Source organism: Sebastes fasciatus, chromosome 1, assembly GCF_043250625.1.
Source record: "Sebastes fasciatus isolate fSebFas1 chromosome 1, fSebFas1.pri, whole genome shotgun sequence".
Classification (NCBI taxonomy): Eukaryota; Metazoa; Chordata; class Actinopteri; order Perciformes; family Sebastidae; genus Sebastes; species Sebastes fasciatus.
Genome location: NC_133795.1, coordinates 31,287,593 through 31,307,695, shown reverse-complemented (window position 1 = coordinate 31,307,695; position 20,103 = coordinate 31,287,593). Strand labels below are relative to the sequence as shown.

The window sequence follows — 20,103 nt, the reverse complement described above, 5'->3', positions numbered from 1 at the left end:
CTTACTTTTCGTTTTCTCTGCACATCAAGATACAGATTTAATTAAATTCCCTGTCTGACCTGTTTGTGTCTGCGTGTCCGGGAGTCTGTGTCCACTCTGTCTGTATTTATTTAGCCAAACTGATGTGTGATCCCAGGCTGCAGCCATTCAATACAGGATCTTAAACACGTCCAGCCTGGTGTTTACCTACTCTTCTTCACCAGCAGACAGATCTCCTTTTAGCTATATAGTGAAATTCAGTTTACTTCTTCTTCAAAGACTCAAGAGAGTTCTCAGCTCTTGGCATCAATAAGCACGACTAAAGTTTGGCTGATTGCCATTGAGACTTCACCCTTGTAGGATACATTTTCTATTTATTCGAAGACCACTGAGTCTGCATGGCATGCCGGTTCTTAAGTGGTTTTATATGTGTGTGTGTGTGAGACAGATGACCGAGACAGACAGCCCATCAGCGAAACAGTCAGATGTAAAGTAAAAGAAAAAAAACACACAAAGTAAATGTGTGTATGTGCTTGTCTGTGTGTTTACAAGCACACTTATGTATGTTACTCTAGGGGGCTTCACCCATGGTTCAGTAATCTCTGCAACCTGACCCTTCACAACATGATGAATCAGTCTCCGTGGAGACCTGCACGTCAGTCAGAACAGCCTCCCTGAGGTCTTGCCCTCATAACAACAGCTCACATTCATCCTCTTATCCACAGACAGATACAGTGTGTGCCACTGTTATCGTAACATTACGTTAGAGCTCACTGTGTACTTCCGAGCACAAACTGATCCTGATAGAGGGCAAGGCCTGATGGTGACAGTGGATTGTAGTTTACAGATTCCTTTTCTGAAGTTATTTAGATATTCTTCTCAAAGGTTAAAGGTCACTGTGACCTAACAAAACACATTTATTGCCATAACTCAAGAATTCACAAGCTAATTATGACAATTTCACATAAATTGTAATAGGATAAAAATGATGATGTGATGACATTTTGGACAGACATGGATGTAAACTGCAACTTGACTTGTTGGCGGAGGCATATAACCGCAAGGCGGTAATTCTAGTTGTACAGATAAAATAAATGAGGTATAACGTGAAGATAAGGGAGCTTTAGAGGTGACCTTGCACGGCAGCTGGATTCTCGCGATGTCACGAGATCACGCGAGAATCTCAAGATCAAATGTCCAACGAAAATCCATCTTGTCAGGCTTCAAGTAATGCGTTTGTGTCCGGCTCGCCAGACAACGGACCAATCAGCGTCCTGTGAGGAACTACTGCAGCTACGGGTGTGGTTTAGGTGTGTGAGACCTGAGACCTGGTGAGACCATAGCGTGAGACGACACAGAGAGGCGACTATTCATTCTAAACAACAGTGGCGGCTCCTGAAGAGGTTGGCATAGATGCTGCAATAGCATCAATTATATCCGAACTGGAGAGTATTTCTCAATTGAAAGAAGAGTAAAGAACGACACTGAAGGTGATGTTTTTGGCCTTCGGTTAGTTTTGCTTTCATTAGTTTGATTAACAGATTGACAGTTCATCCAATCATCTGCCACAAATTTTTTGAAAGTGCCTTCCTTTTTACAAACAGTTTCCAATGACGCTTCTGACAGGGTCAGGTTTCTTTAGAGATGCAGGTAGGCGAATATTATTATTATCTTTAAACGGAGACAGCTAGCTGTTTCCCCCCTGCGTCCAGTCTTTATGCTAAGCTAACTTACCATCTCCTGGATCCAGCTTTATGTTAAACAGACAGATATTAGAGTCGTATTGATCTGCTCAAAAGTCAAACTTTTCCTTTAACAATACAGAATAGAGGCTTAAACATGCTCCAGGAACATGATAGATGGCTTGGCTGAAGCCCTGCTGAACGGATGACAGTGTTTTCCAGGGTTTGGGGGGGACTGCACATGTGGTTGACAAATGTTTTCTCCCTGTTTCCAGTCTGTGTGCTGAGCTGTAGCCTTAAATTTAGCAGACGGATATGAGAGTGTTATCGACCCTCTTGACAACAAAGTACGTCAAAACGTCAAACTATTGCTTTAACTTTGGCTGTCTGTCTACATTGTAGTCAACGTACACACACCGATGAATCCATTATAGCCAGATGACTAGCCTTGTTAACACCAGGCCACTTTCTCTCATTAAGGTTGTAAATGGAGTATGCATAACATGATTAACACAGCTGGTTTACTTCTAAATTAAACTCAAATGTCTCTTGCTTGCTTGCTTACGGCTTTGAGAGATAATTCACAGATCAATTAAAAATCTTCTCCCACACCAACACAGTTAATATTCAGCTGAGATCTTTGCCTATATCATTTAGATGAAGGGCACCTGCTTGAGAAATCTACATTCATAGATAAAGACGGTGTAATTCTTGTTGAAATGATGAATCGGGACATTTTGAGGTGATTTTATTTCAGTGTCCTCCCTATTCCCTATGCTGATATGTGTCAGGCCATCTTTGTCCTTGACTGAGAACATAACATTACTCTGTATTGCCTCAGGAGGGCCATTTTCCAAGAGCTTTCAAGTGCAGTAGATTATATTCATATCACACCATTTATATTTCTTGCACATTAAGGCACTCAAGACCTGTTAAACTGAGAATATATGGTTTTAACCAGGAGACATATTCATTACTGATTTGTACAGTTAGAAACGGTACATTTGTATTCATAACTTTTCCCCAGTGCAGTGATTGTTCAATCATAGCATAGCAACCGTAACTAGGCACAGCAGTCCTGTCAAGCTTTGGATTTCCTCACACGCTGAAGAAGGATCAAAAGTTTTGGGAAATGTATTAAAAGGTCTGTTTATCTGTTAACTTAAGTTGCAGACATTAGCATGTCTAACTAGCATACTACCTATGGTAACTGAGCATTACTTCCAAGGTCAAGGTTCAAGGTCCAAGGTCACCACTACCATATAGACCATTTGGTATTACCCCAGTGTGTGGAAAGTTGTCCTGGATGTTAATAGAAGTTTAAGGTAACGATAACGGAACCTGTGCTTCTCTTTATTGTTTTTGGGGAAGTTAACATGTAACTTCAGTCAATGTTATATGAGATATACTGTTACATTGGTTGTGGCTGAAAGTCCATACTAACATGCTATTTAGTACACTAAAACAGTATGTGAGATATTTTAGTATGTCCAAAACCTTGGTATGAAACCAATAATACGCCAATAGCAGACTATTTCAGGTGTAATATTACAGTATGCAACACTGGACACTACGCCGGCATAAAAATCCCACAATGCAATGCGATAGTGACGACAACGTCCATAAAAGACATTTATGGACAGTTCTGTAATGTCAGTAACACTTCAATTTAACTTTAAGTATACATTTTTACTTTGTTAGGTGTAATATATATATTAGATTAATTCAGACACAAATCGTTGTTTTGGTCACATAAGGTTGGCACAGGTTACCATGGTTACACGTCTCCTACCGGCAAGGAGGCTCTCAGGATGTGACGACGTAAATTACAGCTCAGTGCGTCCGAAAAGATACATACTACTGTTTATTCACAGAAAAGTATGTGGAACGATTGTACACATATTGGGTATGTAGTGCACAGTATGTGATTTTGGGTGCAGCCACTGTCTAACACATCAGTTTGTCCTCATCCTAGAAGCGTTTGCTCTTGTAGCGTTTAAAGTGAAAACATGGCAATTAGAAAATACGAACAAGTATCCTATGTAAGCCAAGCAGCCAAACAAGGTTATATAAGAACAAAATAGCTGTCTGAACTTAGACTCAGTCTCAGTCTTTTAGCACGGTAGCCTCCAAGGTCATATCTAAGACCCATTTTACAAGATCCTTGTTTAAAAACGAGTCAGCTGGAAAGATTAAGAAGTCAAACGGAAATGGAGTTTTCAACTAACTCATGGAGCTATTGTTGGCTTAATTAGCTCGCTAGCTACAGCTGATAAAATCTTCCAAGGACAATTAATTCAGAAAAATCAATAGTTGCCAGCAAGAAACAAGAAGCCCGCTTTTGTCTACTTCTGTCTGAGATCAAGAACACTTTGATTCAGTTTCCAGTTCCTTTACACGTTTGGTCCTGTTTTTATCATTCAAGGCACAAGTTAACTTGAACAGATAACAGCTGCTGCAATAACAGGCAGATAACTTCCACGCTGCATTCATTGAAAACATAATGTTTAGCCCTCATTGCTTTTTAGTTGTATTTCATTATAAACTGCTACTATTTACCTTTTTTGATTCTCAGCAAAGATCTACAGTGACTGCAATGAATTTGCAGCTTGTGCATCTAGGCCCTGCTCCCCCAGTGCAGCTGAGAGAGAAGACGATGAGAGCTGTTACAGGGAGGCAGATTGATAGGAAGTGAGAGGGAGGCAAAGGACTGAAGAAACTGAGATAAAAGAAAGTAGAAGTCAGTGATCTGGGTTTTTCAATGCCCTATGAATACAGTAATTCCCTCTATTCAGAGCCAATTGAGACCACATTTGGAGAGTGTGAGGATGAATAATGGCTGAGCACTGATTTTACCCTGAACAATACCAAGATCATATTTCAAATGACAGGACGAGGAATCACAGGAATCCTCGTCTGTGCATTGTGCTGAATATCTTACAGCTCAGTCCTGCCTCGGTCCACCCAATAACAAGGTGCTGGGAAATTTTTCTCTAACCTTTATTTCTGCCAGAGTTTACTGGGTGTGAATTCCCTTTTTCTTATTCATGGCGTTGACTGGTGCAAACACATTGTTCTTGTGTAGGTCACAGGGCAACTCTGATAGCACAACTATTACAAAACTACCAGTGATTTTCTCACAAGGAAATCAGGGTTAGGAGATAAAGGCTTTATGCCTCTGTATTTCCTTTTAAGCACATTTTGAACTATAAACCTTTTTTCTACCTCAATTAGTTAGGAGTTTGGTTATTCCACGATAAGAGTTCCCAAGGTCAAATCTGTTTCAAGCTATAAAACCTGAACAATAGCGGTAACTCCTCCAACCATCTTAATTCACCTCCACTGAAATTCAAATGTGAAAGAACAGTGGGCATACATGGACAAAATCCAACAAAATGCATAATATCACCACTGAGACAACACCACTTTCATGTTCAGTGTGGGGTACTGGGCTCAAAAAACACACGTGACATTGTTTTATCAGTTTGATAAAAAAAAGTTTGTTTATGACCTTTCCTAATTTTATGAAATTTGCTTAAAAACATGATTTAGAAATGATGCATATGTCAAAAGTCCTCTACAGAAGATGGCACATTAGTTCTGTTGGGGGTCTCAGAGACTCCAGCTGTAAAATATGGGTAAATACAATGGATGTCCATATGCTCTATATCTGTGATTGGTGTTAACAGAAGTTTTTACATGGCACTATCCCTCCCAAATTTCACACAGGTCTATTTAGATTAGTTATCGGAGTTTGTTCATAAGAGGCCTAACAGGGAGTTACACCAAATATAAGAAACGCCCCTATGTATGATAACAAACATTTCTTCGTGTATAAATTACTTTTTGACAAACAAAAGAAATATAGAGTCAAAGTGAAATGGGAACTTCCAGGTTCTGTTCCAAAAGTAAGAAAACCTCATTCGGTGGTGCAGCTGTAGCTCAAACATCCTCGAACCGCAAGGTTAGAGGTTAGATTCCCGGCTCCTTCTGTCCGTTTGACGAAGCGCTTCACAGCAGCCCACTGCTCCTAAATGCTTAGGATGGGTTAAATGCAGAGGTCAAATATTATGTACGTACCTGTATGTATATAATGATTCTAATAAAGTTTAAGTTCAAAATCCCATTGACATTTGACACAATAACGTAAATAACATTCATATGTCTCTGGATAAGGACCAGGAAGAGCGCCGGGCTTTGAAGCAAATTTTACATAATGGCCAAACGGTGGTACTACAACTTCTGTGTCTGTCACGTGATGCCATTAGGCCCAGAAAGACTTTTTCCCATAGACTTACATTGGGAAAGACACGTCTGTAACACAGTGGATCATTTTTTTTAGGTAAATCAACTACCCAGTACAAACACTCTAATATCCTTATTTAAATCATTAGGTCCTAAAAGCTGTAAAATGCACTAATAGCTGAATCCAGAGTTATTTCCCTTCTTCCGTTCATGTGAATGAGACCCAGACCGAGGTTGGAGCGAGGGCTGGGAGGCGGAGTTAAAGGAAATGCTAGTGCGCCTGCTCTATTGGCCCAATGGATGCCGAAGATCGCCGGAAGATCCGGGTACTTTGTCACTCGGTATGTGCCACTGAGCAATTCTTATAGGAATGAATGGGAGCCCACCTACAACGTTGTATCCAGTTCTCTTTATACATCCATGACAAAGATGGCAGTTTTTTGAGAAACAATTTATGTTGTTTATTTAATATTTCGGCCATTAACAAACACCATTTCCCGTAAACCTCAGGAGCCTTTTTGCCATTTCTTTCAGAAAGACAGATGAAAGAAATGCAGAAGGTGACATTGCACTGAGTTGCAGAAGCTAGTGGAACAGAGGTTAGCCTGGACGTGACAACGGGATTTTGGCTCTCTATTTATATATATGCATAACCCATGTCACATATAAAAGATGAAATATTTCCTTACTTGGTGTAACAACCAGGTTTTATGGTCGTACTTTGTTGCCTTCATCTAATGTACAAGCTCAGTTTGTGGCAAAGGAAGGGTTACCACTTCAGTGCTTTTCTACATATTGGGTTTTTATTGAGGTCAGAAGAGAATCAAAATATTTGAGGGAAATTAATTGGTTGATTTTGCAATTATTATTCTTTTTTTTTGCACTGACAGAATTGGGGTCTGTGGGGCCCCAAACAAGTAGCCAATGCCAACTAAACACAAGTGGCAAATGTGAAACAGGACTTTGTCTGTGCTGTCTCTTGGCCTGACCTACATTTTCCATTCAAGGGTATTTTGTCTGCTGCCCCCACACAAGAACATCAGGCATGCACGGCTTTTCCTGCCCACCCATCACTTTTAGAAAGCTGTTTTTGTTCGTTGTTGTGAGAAGTGGCAGAACTGCATTTTAAACGGACTGTGGGTAGAAAGGCAGGCGCGCTGGTTTGAGTGGTGAGCCTGTCCAGTAAGCGGTGGTATTTGTGTGAGCGAAGGATCAGGGAGTTTGCTCTGCTGCCGGCTGAGGAGAATAACAACGACTCTGGGCATAATCAGTTCTACACAGCCATGGCTCGTTGAGCTTTAATGTGGGCCGGGAGGAGGGTTTTCTGGAATGGCAACAAAACACACGCACAAGGCTAAAATATTAGTACATGGATTTATAGTATACACAAGAGTCTTAAATACAACTTGATTTATATATCAGTTTTAAACCTGAGACTTCACAGTGCTTCAAAGAAATATACGGAACAAATCAAATACAGTAAAACCGAACCTGACAAAAACAAAACTTCAGCAGGAAAAATCAATAAAAACAGAACTTACAGTTTGATATGATTTAATACTTTCCATAGATAGAAACTTTGATTTTGATACAGCTACAAAGTTTATATCTCTGCAAAAAACTACTTTGATTGTGAAACAGCCACATAGCAGACTTTGCTCAGGGGACCTTTCAACTTATGGTGTTGTATAGAGCCTTCTAAACTTTCAGACCCTTTATTTAAAGGACCAGTGTGTAACTTTTAGGGGAATCTATTGGCAGAAATGGAATATAGTATTAATAAAAGTATGTTTTCTTTTGTGTATAATCACCTGAAAATAAGAATCGTGTTTTCGTTACCTTAGAATGAGCCGTTCATATCTACATAGAGCGGGTCCTCTCCACGCTGTCCGCCCTGTTGCACCGCCATGTTTCTACAGTACTCCAGAACGAACATAAAGTCTTCACAGATTAACTTTTCTTGCTTGGGCTGGAGTCGATAACGTTACTCGTTCCCGTCACCGCTGCTCGCTCTCTCTTGCTTCACCACTCACTTCCCACGTACACACACACTCTACGCACTGGCTCTGCTCCAACTGGCTCTAGATAGGGCCGTTCACATTTTGCCGTTGACTACCGTAGCTCTCCATCACGCTTGGCACACGGGAGAGGATTCAGTTAGTTGCAATCTCCTCACCTCACCGCTAGATATTGCCAGATCCTACACACTGGACCTTTAAAGCAATATGGAAACTTGGTGTGGGTCTGACGTCTGATCCTGGACGATGATAAAGATGTCAGACTGCTGTGGTTTAATAATCAATCACTTACTCATTACAGTCACTAATTTCAGCAAGATGTTTATGCAAAATAATTATAAGTTCATATTCCTCAAAGATACTTTTAGCTGTAAATATTATCAGAGTATAAAGCATGGTTCAAATGACTGTGTTGCATTCAGGTGTTGTATATCCATACTGTCTAAATCAGTTTGCTGCAATTCACACCTGCCATCACAATGTAACTCAAAGGCAACTTGAGTGATTACTTGTGATTGTATTTTGTTTCTCCAATAAGATTTTGATTCATGTGTGGAAAAAGTGTGACCTCTGCTGCACCGATAATAAATGTTACACTCCAACACACAGACAGAGAAGACAGTGGGGGCAATTTACAGTAGTACCTCATCTTGGTTACTCGTTCCAGGTATTTGTTGGCCAAGCTAAATCAACTGTATGTCGAAGAATTGTTCATTTTTGTTGCCCAGATGCCGCCAATATACTGGGGATGCAGGTGCAAAATATAGCTTGAGCAATTGAGCATTGGATTGCTATCCAATGACACAAGACACAATTTCGTGCAAGGATAGCTCTACCTGTTCCTGTGATAATGTCAGCGTGAACACAGACATTACTGTGAGAACATATTAACATTAGCGACGGATACAGAAAGGAAGGTAGCAGCGATACAGGAAGGTGACACTGAATGGTCGACATGCGTCTCTCTGCATGCTTGGTAAAGAAAAGAAAAGTCACTCAATGCCTCTTCCTATTCACACAGCCTTCCTGTACTCTGTGGCTGTGATTTGAAAGGTAATGAAGATGAAGCCTCTTAACATTTGAATACCCAATTAGACTGTGCTACTGAGATCCTACTGACTGCTCACTTTTCATTCTTTTCTGCAGCTACATCTGTATTTTTTTTTTAACAGAGTCTAAAGAGATGTTTTGTGCTTCTAACCATTTTGTGTTATTTAATAATTTCCTCACGCATTTTGTTGAGCACAGCAAAGCCTCAAAGTCAAACCTGCGTGAAGGGATCCAAGGGCAACGATTCACTTTCTGATTCTCTGTCACTTTTCTTTTACCTTTTAACTTTGAATGCACCTGCATTAAAAAGCAGTCTTCATGTTTTGTTTTCCATTGTAGACTCACAGCACAGCTTAAAACTTTGATCTTTAGTTTCTCATCTCGATGGAAAAGAGTTTAACTACTAGCTGATTTAAACTGTCTCATAAAATGCAGTGTGATGCTGCACTGTGTGCAGGCTGAGGTTATATGGCTGACTGGAGAAGACTACACAGCTTTGTAAGTGCACAAGCAGCATTTAGAAAAGACGCATGGAGGACTGGGGCTCGTATGCCTTCTAGCATTAGTCAGCATACCTGTCAGCTATGTGTGAGGAGTGCATTAGTGTGTGTGTGTGTGTGTGTGTGTATGTGTGTGTGTGTGTGAGTGTAATTGACTTACATTGGGGGGGGGGGGGGGGGGGGGGGTTTGCGATGGAGACCTAAATACATTTTTCAGTTGCATAAGTGCAAAATAGATTTTAATTTACTGCTGTTGCCCACAGTTAAGAGGGTTGCCATTCATTTTCTCCCTTATTATTTTCACCTCCCTTCTCCCTATTTCCATTAGAGTTAAGTTGACAGTCAAATGAATACCTTTCTAGTGGTTTCAACATGCATCAGATTCATTGGCAATCCTGGCAGCCTATTTTTACCTGAACTTTCTTAATTGAAACTAAGGAAATCAGCTGATAACTTCCATCAAAAAACAGTTTGCATCACCCAACATGTTCTTATAGATGGATACTAATGGTACATGTCCACAGGATCCGTCCTTTCCACGCTTCCCATTGATTGTCTATGTAAGCAGCCGTGCAATGCATTCTGGTTGTGTGGCGGCGCAATTTGAGAGATGAGGCGTCATGTTGGCTGCTCCTCATTTGCATAAAGTTGAGATCGAGGCTTCTTTATGTAAATCAGGGGCGTCCGGCGCGTCTCGCTCTGGAACTAAAATAAAAACAGATTCAGCAACTGCATGGCTTATTTCTCGAATAAAATGTTTTCAAAAACACATTTCAGTGAGCTATTTTCATAATAGAAAAAACTTTCCAAATTAGCTGCCATGTTGGTTGTGGTTTGACTAATGGGAGCAGCAGCCCACGAGGGAAAGTGTTCGTCCAATCAGGTGTCTAGCAGCAGCCCATCAAGCGTCCAATGCTGGGAAGCGAGGCGATCCCTCGCATCCAAAACGTGCCCGTGGGCACGTACCATAATAGATACTAGGGCCTGTTCGCGATTGAAAATAACAAAGGTTGTAAGCGTAGTTTTTATATCCACATGCAGAGCTTTCTAACAGTTATACTGTAGGTTTGGACTCTCTGCTGCACAGTTCAGTGTAATGTGCGTGTTCTTTGAAGTATCATCCCAGAATGGTCCATCGCTGCCACACTCCACTAATCGTGAGCCAAGAAGCAAGTAGGTGGTGGCAGGCGGCCCTGCTGATCTCACTGCACTGTGAGATCCAGCATTGCTCTCCACCAGCTCAGGCATCTTCAGAGACATCCAAACCTAAAATATGGATCAAACAGGCTGTGTCATGGGCTGCCAGCATCATGCGAGAAACTGGATGCTGAGTTGGCCATGTGGCTGGTACAGAGGGAGCAGCGCTAGACTCTCCCTGATTGGCTGAGTAATGAGAATGTGCCAATTTGAGTGCACTGCTTATCATTTTGATTGGTTGAGCCAATATAACCCATTAGAGGTCAAAGCCTGTGTGAAATTACAGCCTGGAAGTGCTTGAGATTTATCAGTCAGTATTTCAGTATTTCACTTCAAACTTAAAGATGTTGCAGAGCAACCATTTAAGGTTTTAAGATGATGTTTAGCTTCAAAAAGCTTCATAATGTGCCTTACTGAAACTGTTCTACTTTTTCAGATCAGAAGACGCAGACCCACACCTGCCACTTTAGTGGCATCCAGTGATCAATCATCACCTGGTAAGTCACTGAAATGCAAACACACACACACATACAGGCTATTTTTCTCTTGTGAGGTTATTGTATTGATTCATTATCTCGAGCCTCACCCTATACTTCATTGATAATAGAGCTCAGCATTGAGGTTCCAGAAGTGAAAATCCAGGTTTTTATTTGATTATTAGCCATAATGTTGTAACCATCCAAGGTAGACGTACCACAAGCTATAAGATTGTGAAACGATGGTAAGTGCTCTTGTAGAAGCCACAAGTCTGTGAATCAACTTGTTTTAAGAAAAACATGTTTTATTTATTTATATCATGGAGAAGTACTACACTACCCACAATCCTTAGTGTAACAGCGACGTCTTTGACTGGTGGAGCTTGCTGTTACCATGGAAATGTGTACCACACCCACGAGCGGCTAGTGAGGGTACGAATGAGCCAAGATATGATCCAGGAAGTCCAGTTTCAGTAACAGTAAAATAATCACTTTGGCAACTATATTGTGATGATTGACATGTAAACAGTAGCATTCACATTACAAAGGAGCCTGTCAGGAATGTGTGGTGGCATGTATTTGATCAGCCATCACAGCATCTTGTCGGATGATGTTGCATTGCAGGCCAGCTAAGTTCAACTTCTTTGCTGGTGCCTTCTGCGTTTGCACCATTGTTGCTTCGAAGGCGTGAAGCAAGTCATGTTCTCACACAGGGCGAAAGTATATCTGAACGTGGCCTTAGCTAAAGATAATTGAAAATGAAATAAATGATTACCCAAACTGACAGTTTTAAACAGACCGAATTCCTGGTTCATCTTTAACCGACTGTGCATGCAACAACAGTTTTCCAGGGCAGTGAGATATCATTACCAACATTTTGCGCCCATTTTCGGTTTTTACCTCAAAATAGATAGATAGGTTTAGATTATCTGGCTGAACTGTTGGCTTGTTACAGTACAAACTCTCTGTTCATCTGACTGCTTGGGTTTCCTGCCCCGTCTGACCTGTCTACGTTCCCAAATGTCAGCAATTACTTTGGTAGGGGTTGGAATCACCAGAGGTCCCATGATACGATATTATCATGATACGATATTATCATGATACGATATTATCATGATACGATATTATCACGATACAATCTTATTGCAATTTTAAACATTCTGCGACTATTGCGATAAGATATATTGTGATTTATTACCTTTTCTCAACTGCAAATTATGAAGTTTTTCAACATCTGTTTTATCTAATAAGATGCAGTTTTCACTCTGTTCATCTCAGAGTTTTCATTCACATATCTTAAAGGGACTATTTGTAAGATTCAGAAATGCTGCTTAACAGCGACACCTGTGGCCTTGAAATCAACGAAAGTCAGCGTCGAGCTCGCGCTTGCTCGCTCTACATAGACATGAACGAGCATCGCTCAAAACAGTGAGGCGACACACGTCAGCTAAAACCACAATATCACTCTATATTTCAGCTGCTTGGCAGTAATGTTAGCTGACCAGACGAAGGTCTCTCCATGAATCAATGCTGATCCTAGTGTTGGCTTTTCCTGCTCAGCGCAGGCTTCAGCAGCGGGGCTCCTCAACGAGTTACGTTATCGCCTCCCGACCGCAGCCGAAGACACCGGCACCCGGTCGGTAACGAGACGATAACATAACTCGTTGAGGAGACCCGTCACTTCACAAGACACGGAAAACCTCTGTTGGTCTGGAGGAGCTGCAGCATTTATTTCTGCACAAACGTCCACTCTACATTCACTAGATATTCTCAGAGCTAAACTAACTCTTCTGCAGTGTGTAGTGAGTGCGCGTTCACGTCTAGAGGTGGAGCGAGACAGCGAGGACGCGCGCGCTGTCTGAGTGAAGGAGAGCAGGCAGGGGAGACGAGGCTCCGGCTACACGCGAGCGCGCATATGCGAACGCGCATGTGTGCCGACCCGCTACATTTATACGCTTAAAAAGTTACAAACAGTCCCTTTAAGGAGAGAGTTTCTAGGGACCCCTTTGGAAAAGGCCATGCCAGTTTTTCCACGCTAAAATTTTGCATAAATTTAGAGCGTTATTTAGCCTCCTTGATAACAAGCTAGTATGACATGGTTGGATTCTTCGAATAGCTTTGAATATTTCTCACAGAAGCTTCAAAGCCCCCAAAAAATGGTATTCGGGGCAGCCCTAGTTATGAGGTTAATGATTGACATCTGTGTATTGATATAATATTGCTACACAAAATATCGCGATACTATGCTGTATCAATTTTTTTCACCCACCCCATACTGGTGAATGCAGTTGTATCATAATAAATAGAAATGATTGCCAAAACTACAAAAATTAGACCTAAATTGTAATACACCATAATTATCCTTTAACCATAACCACTACATGCTCAGCTCAACTAACCTGCAACCCAATGAACACTTAAATAAATGCTTAACGTTGTGGGTACCAGCTTTATGTCCACAGATGGATGATGAGTCCCCATAATGTGATTAATGCGGTTACATATGCCAGCACTATAATAAGTTACCATCGCCACAATATGTTTCACAATATGTTTCACAATATGTTTCACAGTACTCCAGACATTTCCATTTCTTATTTTGATTGCTGGGATGCAGCATCTCAAGTCTATTATGCACCAGATGAATCTTCCTGCTGCATTAGAGCAACAAAAACAGCCGTGAGTGTGTGTGTCCTCTCATGGGATCTTAATGATCAAACACCACAGCGCCCCTCTAGAGAGTTATATCTTCTATGAGTCATCCAGCGGCTCCCTGCATCCCTCCCTGCCTCTGCTGTACTTTGGTGTGTGAGTGTGTAATGTGACCCAAATTAAAAGATGATCAGCTGGGAATAAAGGGCGGCGAGTGTAATTTTCTCCAGGTGAGAAAACGGAGGGTGGTATTCTCTGTTTTGTATGAATAAATGAAGAGTTGATGCGTCATTGAGGATGCCAGCAGAGACTGCCATTGTGATATTGTTTAACTCGCAGCATTTCATCTCTGAGAGTTTTTATCTTGAAAACAACAGTCTTTCTAATTGGATCTGATTAAAAATTGGTGTCTTCTTTGGCTGCGATCTGTTTGCTTAATGTGTGTCTCTGCATGTGTGTGTGTGTGCGTGATTACACGTGTCTGTGTTTGATTCAGTAATTAGACACTGAGCATGTGGAGTGTCTCTGAGTCAACCTTGATCTCTGAATGAAAGTGCAGAGAAAACCCTCAACAATCCTCCCTGCTTAGTAGATCAGAGGCGAGAAGAGAGAGAGAAAAGACTTGTGAGGCGATCAAGTATATAAATCATATGTGAAGTGAAGAAATGGTATTTTTTAAAAATAAGAAAAAGTAGAAGATTTCAGGAAAAGAGAAAGTGTGCTATTTGTTAGATAATATATTTTGTTGCTACTAGGGCTGTCAAAGTTAACGCGATAATAACGTGTTAGCGCAAATTTTAGACCAAATTTGTTTAAACACCACTAATTTCTTTAACGCAACTTGCGATTTTTAAGTTGTACAGGACTCAGTTTTAAAGGTAGAGAAACTAGAAAAAAACTCAGGAATCCATTGGTACCAACCATGTCATACTAGCTTGTCAACAAGGAGGGTAAATAACGCTCCAAACTTATACTACATTTTGGTGAGGAAAATCTGTCATGGCCATTTTCAAAGGGGTCCCTTGACCTCTGACCTCAAGATATGTGAATGAAAATGGGTTCTATGGGTACCCACAAGTCTCCCCTTTACAGACATGCCCACTTTATGATAATCACATGCAGTTTGGGGCAAGTCATAGTCAAGTCAGCACACTGACACTCTGACAGCTGTTGTTGCCTGTTGGGCTTGAGTTTGCCATGCATATATTTTTTGTGCTAAATGCAGTACCTGTGAGGGTTTCTGGACAATATTTGTCATTGCTTTGTGTTGTTAATTGACTTACAATAATAAATATGTACATACATTTGCATAAAGCAAGCACATTTGCCCACTCCCATGTTGATAAGAGTATTAAACACTTGAAAAATCTGCCTTTAAGGTACATGTTAATTGCGATTAAATAATTTAATCGATTGACAGTCCTAGTTGTCACCTGTTATTTTGCAGTCATATTCATTTTACATGAGTTTTAAACATTGTTCGTTTTTTGGTTGTATTGTGCTCTGCCTCCATAAATGTAAATAACATAAAAAAAATCGACCTAACATAAAAAAAGGTTCTTTGAAATGAATTAAGATTTGATTGTCAGTTACTGATCCGATGGCCAAACAGTGAGGAAGAAGGTGAATATGTCTTTGGATAAAAGCAATATAAAAGCCTGCAATATTTTAGGAAAAATGTCATAAGATAATCCTTCAACAAACATCTCTTTTGTTACGTGTCATTGTACAGGGCGACCAAACTAGTTTCACCTCTGGAATTTAATAAATGTATCTAATCTAATCTATTGCCTGAGTATTGTTGGGTATCTTGCCCTCATCAGGGTGGTGACAATGTTTGGGGAGTAAAATATGTATATTAGAAAATAGTTGTGAAACTTGTTTAATTTTGATGGACTTGTATTTAATCTCACTCTGTGTGTGAGAATGAGAAATGATGAGAAAGACAGCCATGCATTGAAAAAGTTCAAGAGAGGAATTAAAAAAAGAAAACTTCAAACATCAAATCAGACACAAGCAGAGATCGACACAGTTACAGTTGTGAGTGTGTGAGAAGGAGGCGATGCCAGAGAGGAGGGGGATGGGGAGGAATAGATATGATGATGACGATGATGATGATGATGAGGGAGAGGAGCTGTGCTGGTGCAGTAATGGTGTGCCCCACATCAGACAGAGCCCTGCATTATTTAATGCTCTGCAGATTGCTCTGCCCTGTGCTCTGTGAACCCCAACAGCACATCAGAGGAACAGACGAAGATGTTCAGATAACTGATGCAGGCTGTGGGCTAAATAATGAGGAAGCAGAAGAGCGCCTAATTTGATCTTCCCTGAAGAGGAGGATTCATGTCTTTATTGGTTCCTGGAGAGAGTCAAAGAGATACCTTTAGTGGAATTAAATAAAGCTTAACAAAAACAGTATTTAAATGTATTATAGTACATAAAACTTGGAAGAACGTCTTCTTTAGTAACTACTATTTTGGTATTTTGTGTTTCCTGATGAGCAGTGCACTGCTGATATAGCAGTGCACTGCTATATTCCCTTTGGAAGGGGAAGGAAATAACCACAAATGCCACATACTGTATGATGATCATGTTAAGTAGTGCTCTTTAAATGAGATACTTCATCTCTACAAGCACCAGCAGCAGCTGGTCTGTGGTGGAGTGAGTGATGCCAACTGAAACCCTAACAAGCAAGCAAGATGAATTGATTAATTTTACCTTCAAACACACACATAGATTATAAGAAAAATAAGGACTGGTGCACACTGGGTATTGACAACAACTAAAATGGCCCAGGACATCACTTTGTATACTATACAGTACCTTTCAAATTAAAATGGATTCAGAATTTATAATGATTAAAAAATGGTGCCTTCAAATGGGGTCGTGTTTACCGTGTTCATCAGAGGAGTCCATATGAACGTTCAGTGGAAAGTTTCTGAAAGCTCAGAGTTCAAGAGTTGTGACGTGTTTCTTGATGTTGTCAGAAATGGCGGATGCCATGGAAGTTCATCTTTCGGTGCATAATAAGTTAATATATTGTAAATTTAGTCGTATATTGTTTTTCTTTGTAATTTTATATATAATGTTGATATTCCCAACGGCCTCATTTTTTTCCTCTGTCATCATGCCTTTGCATTTCCTGCATTATGTTACCCACCTGCTAGCTTTCTAAATTGTTAGCCTCTGAGGCTTCTAGACGCCGACAGTAACATTAATATTGCTGTTGCTTAGCAGCGGTGTTCTCATGACTTAACCACTTGAACGCCAAGCATATTGTGTACACGACTTCCCACTATGTAAACACGAGCTCACAACTTTTATTTGAAGGCACCGATAGTGTCACTCTTCCATTCACTGCCATTGGTGGAACCTTTCAACATATGCACATTTACAACATTATATTTTAAACAACTTTAAATATTGCGTGCATGTTGCTAATATGAGCATCACTGTTTGTACCTGTTCTTCTTCAATGCCATGCAAACTGCCTACTCCTTCTTCTCCTTCACCTTACAGATTATCCCATTATTTTGACGCTGTAGCAGGGCCCAGCTCGACCTGCTAAAGCGTCACTATTACAGCTGTCACTACTAGCTTTTTTTGTAAGCAAACTTCTCCTCAAGAAAATGTGAACTTGGTCTATATCAGGCCACTTTAATCTTTGTTGACAAAATTATCCTGACAACAGTGTTCTTGTAATTGAGGTTCATTGATTTTACGCAACTTCCTGCTTCTCTGGACCACAAAATCAATCAAATTTAAAAATTGTGTGCAGAATTTGCCCCTTTTTTTGTTTTTAAAAACATGTTTTTCTGTCTCAAGCGTTATCTCACTTGGTACAGCCATGCACTTTGTTGATCGAGCAATGTAAGTTCCAGTCCAGTTCCAGTTTGTGATATTCATGAGCTATAATCTTAAACTGTGAGCAATCATGCTTGTTGTTTCTCCAGTAAATGTAGCTTTTCTTGTGCCAATATGCGCTTTTATAGCAGCAGCTGCAGCTTGTCAGCTCTCAGGAAAACACATTCTCTAGTTAAATTAACAGGCAGTAACATCATTAGCATTTTTAATTCTTTACGCTTGTTGAGAAGATGATATCGGCGTTTGAATACAGTTATTGACTGGTTTGTTTAAACTCAAACAAATAGGGGATGAGGAGGAAGAATGTTGTCTTTGAAATCAAAAGAAATGAGCCACATATTATTTGTGCAAAAAGGGAGAAGGACTTTACCTCCTCCATATTCATTGCCCTTTGCATAGCAACAGTAAACAACTGCAAAAAAGATTTAAGAAAATGTAAACTTTTAAATGCATGACTGTGTAGACTTATATTACTTTTTCGTTTTAAGACAGTGCAAGCGTTTTCTCGATTTGCTCATTTTTCTTCATCAATTGCAGTACCGAAAATATAAATCGACACCAGCTACAGTAGGCAGCTAAATTAGAGCCGCTTGGCTGAATAAAGTGGAGTCAGAAAGCCGTCTCTGTTCTCGTCTGGCTTTGTGTCAGACAGCCAGTCAGCTGGGAGTTGCAGTGATAGACTCATCACTGCCGGAACGGCCTTTTTTATTGGCATTTTCTCTCATTCTGCAGCACAGATGGGCTCGATAAACAGAGAAAACAATCTCAATAACAGCAGAATGAAAGCCATATTTCATGTTTGTTGACCCAAATGATATTTCAAACATGTCGTCTACTACTACTACTACTACTACTACTACTACTACTACTACTACTGCTATCAACAATAAGCATGATATCTTTTTCAAATTCGAGCACAGCTGCTCACTGTTCTAATATTTGAAGTCTTCAGCTGCAGTACATTGATCCTATGCACCGATTTTAAACATAAAACGAAAACCTGAGAAGACACCTGATATGTATGGAGCTCCAATTTCTCTCCATCTCTGGTGCATAAACGTCTAATTATCATCTCTGAAATTGCAGAATGTTACAGCACAACTACTTATCTTTATCTTTAATTACAGTATCTACTTTGACTCTCTGCAGGTGTTAAATTGTTAGAGCTACTTAAGATGCAATAATTCTGCAGTTAAAACTGCCACCATCTCTATAGGGGAACAGTTTTTGTTATTTATATCTTAATTATTTTAGATATCTTTTCTGTCTTTAAAGATTCTAAATACAGAATTTAGAGCATTTTGATTGTCTCTGCGCAGCTCTCAACATGGCCACAGCCGAGTCGGCGGCTCGCAGCTAATGGTGCTAACAACTCTAACAGTGAAAAGCAATGGCAACATGTTTACCTGAGGGTGAACCGGAGAGTGGGTGCTACGCATCCGCAATGACGCCGTTGATTGGGGCGGCATTCTCTGCTGTAACCGCCGTATGAGAGCAGTGAAGAGCAGCGGCCGTGAGCTAGCCAGTGGGGCATGCTCACATTCACTAAAAGCACTTGTGACCGGCCCGGCTATGTAAACAAAGCACAGAGAAGCTCTTATTAAAACACACAGAGGGAGAGTGACTTCATTCTCTGCTCAGGTAGTTATTACTCCTCTATTTCTTTACATAACAAATAGTTATTTGCTGCTTTATTAATGCTCTGAAAATCGAATAGAACCTTTAATGGCCGGAACAGACAGGGCATGTGAGCAGTCCTTGATGGCTGCCTCGTGAACTACTGCGTGTCCCTCGCGTGTGGTGTCCACACTGGCAGCGTTTCTGCTGCAGCGCTGCTACTGCCATCCCTTTCTTTCTACATAGAGTTTGCCTTTCATAATGGCCATTTTATTTCAATATTAATGTCATTTATATTTATTTTAGACAGAAAAAGGTTGAGATGCGTATGCTCATTTGTAAATAATAGTAATAATCCACAATTTAAACTTGGTACTTTATTCATTCATGGAGCCTTGCAAGTCACTGCATTTTCTACAACACTGTCCTGTTAATATTTCAGAATAAAAGCCTAAAAATAAGGATAAAAGCAAGACCTTAAATCTCTAGAAGAGACGCAGCTGACGCGCAGCTGACGCGCAGCTGACGCGGTACCTGAGCCATGCTACTCTGACCTGTTAACATGGGTGCCAAAATAAAAAACAACAGGTTCAGCAGCCGCCACGCACTCCTGACGTTCCCAGTGTGGCCCAGCCGGAAGTTACAATAAAGATAATGAGGATAAAACTTTAAAAAAGCTACAAAAACAGCTTAAAAAGCAACAAAATCATGTGTAAATGTCAAAAAAAGATTATAGCAATGACGAAAGGGTGTAGGCTGAAATCAGAGCTTATTACGCCTACACTGATCACAAAAAAGGTGTAATATACAGTATGTCGAGACA

General features: G+C 40.4%; 1 protein-coding gene across 2 annotated transcripts in view; it reads left to right on the top strand.

Annotated features, from left to right (window-relative positions):
• The window catches only part of LOC141772478 (protein phosphatase 1 regulatory subunit 1A-like), a 67,549-nt gene that overhangs the window by 4,679 nt on the left and 42,767 nt on the right, over window positions 1-20,103 (top strand). For both annotated transcript variants that reach the window (XM_074643495.1, XM_074643485.1), the window contains one exon: window positions 11,108-11,168. In XM_074643495.1, the coding sequence (XP_074499596.1) occupies window positions 11,108-11,168 (61 nt within the window). The remainder of the gene's footprint in view (window positions 1-11,107; window positions 11,169-20,103) is intronic.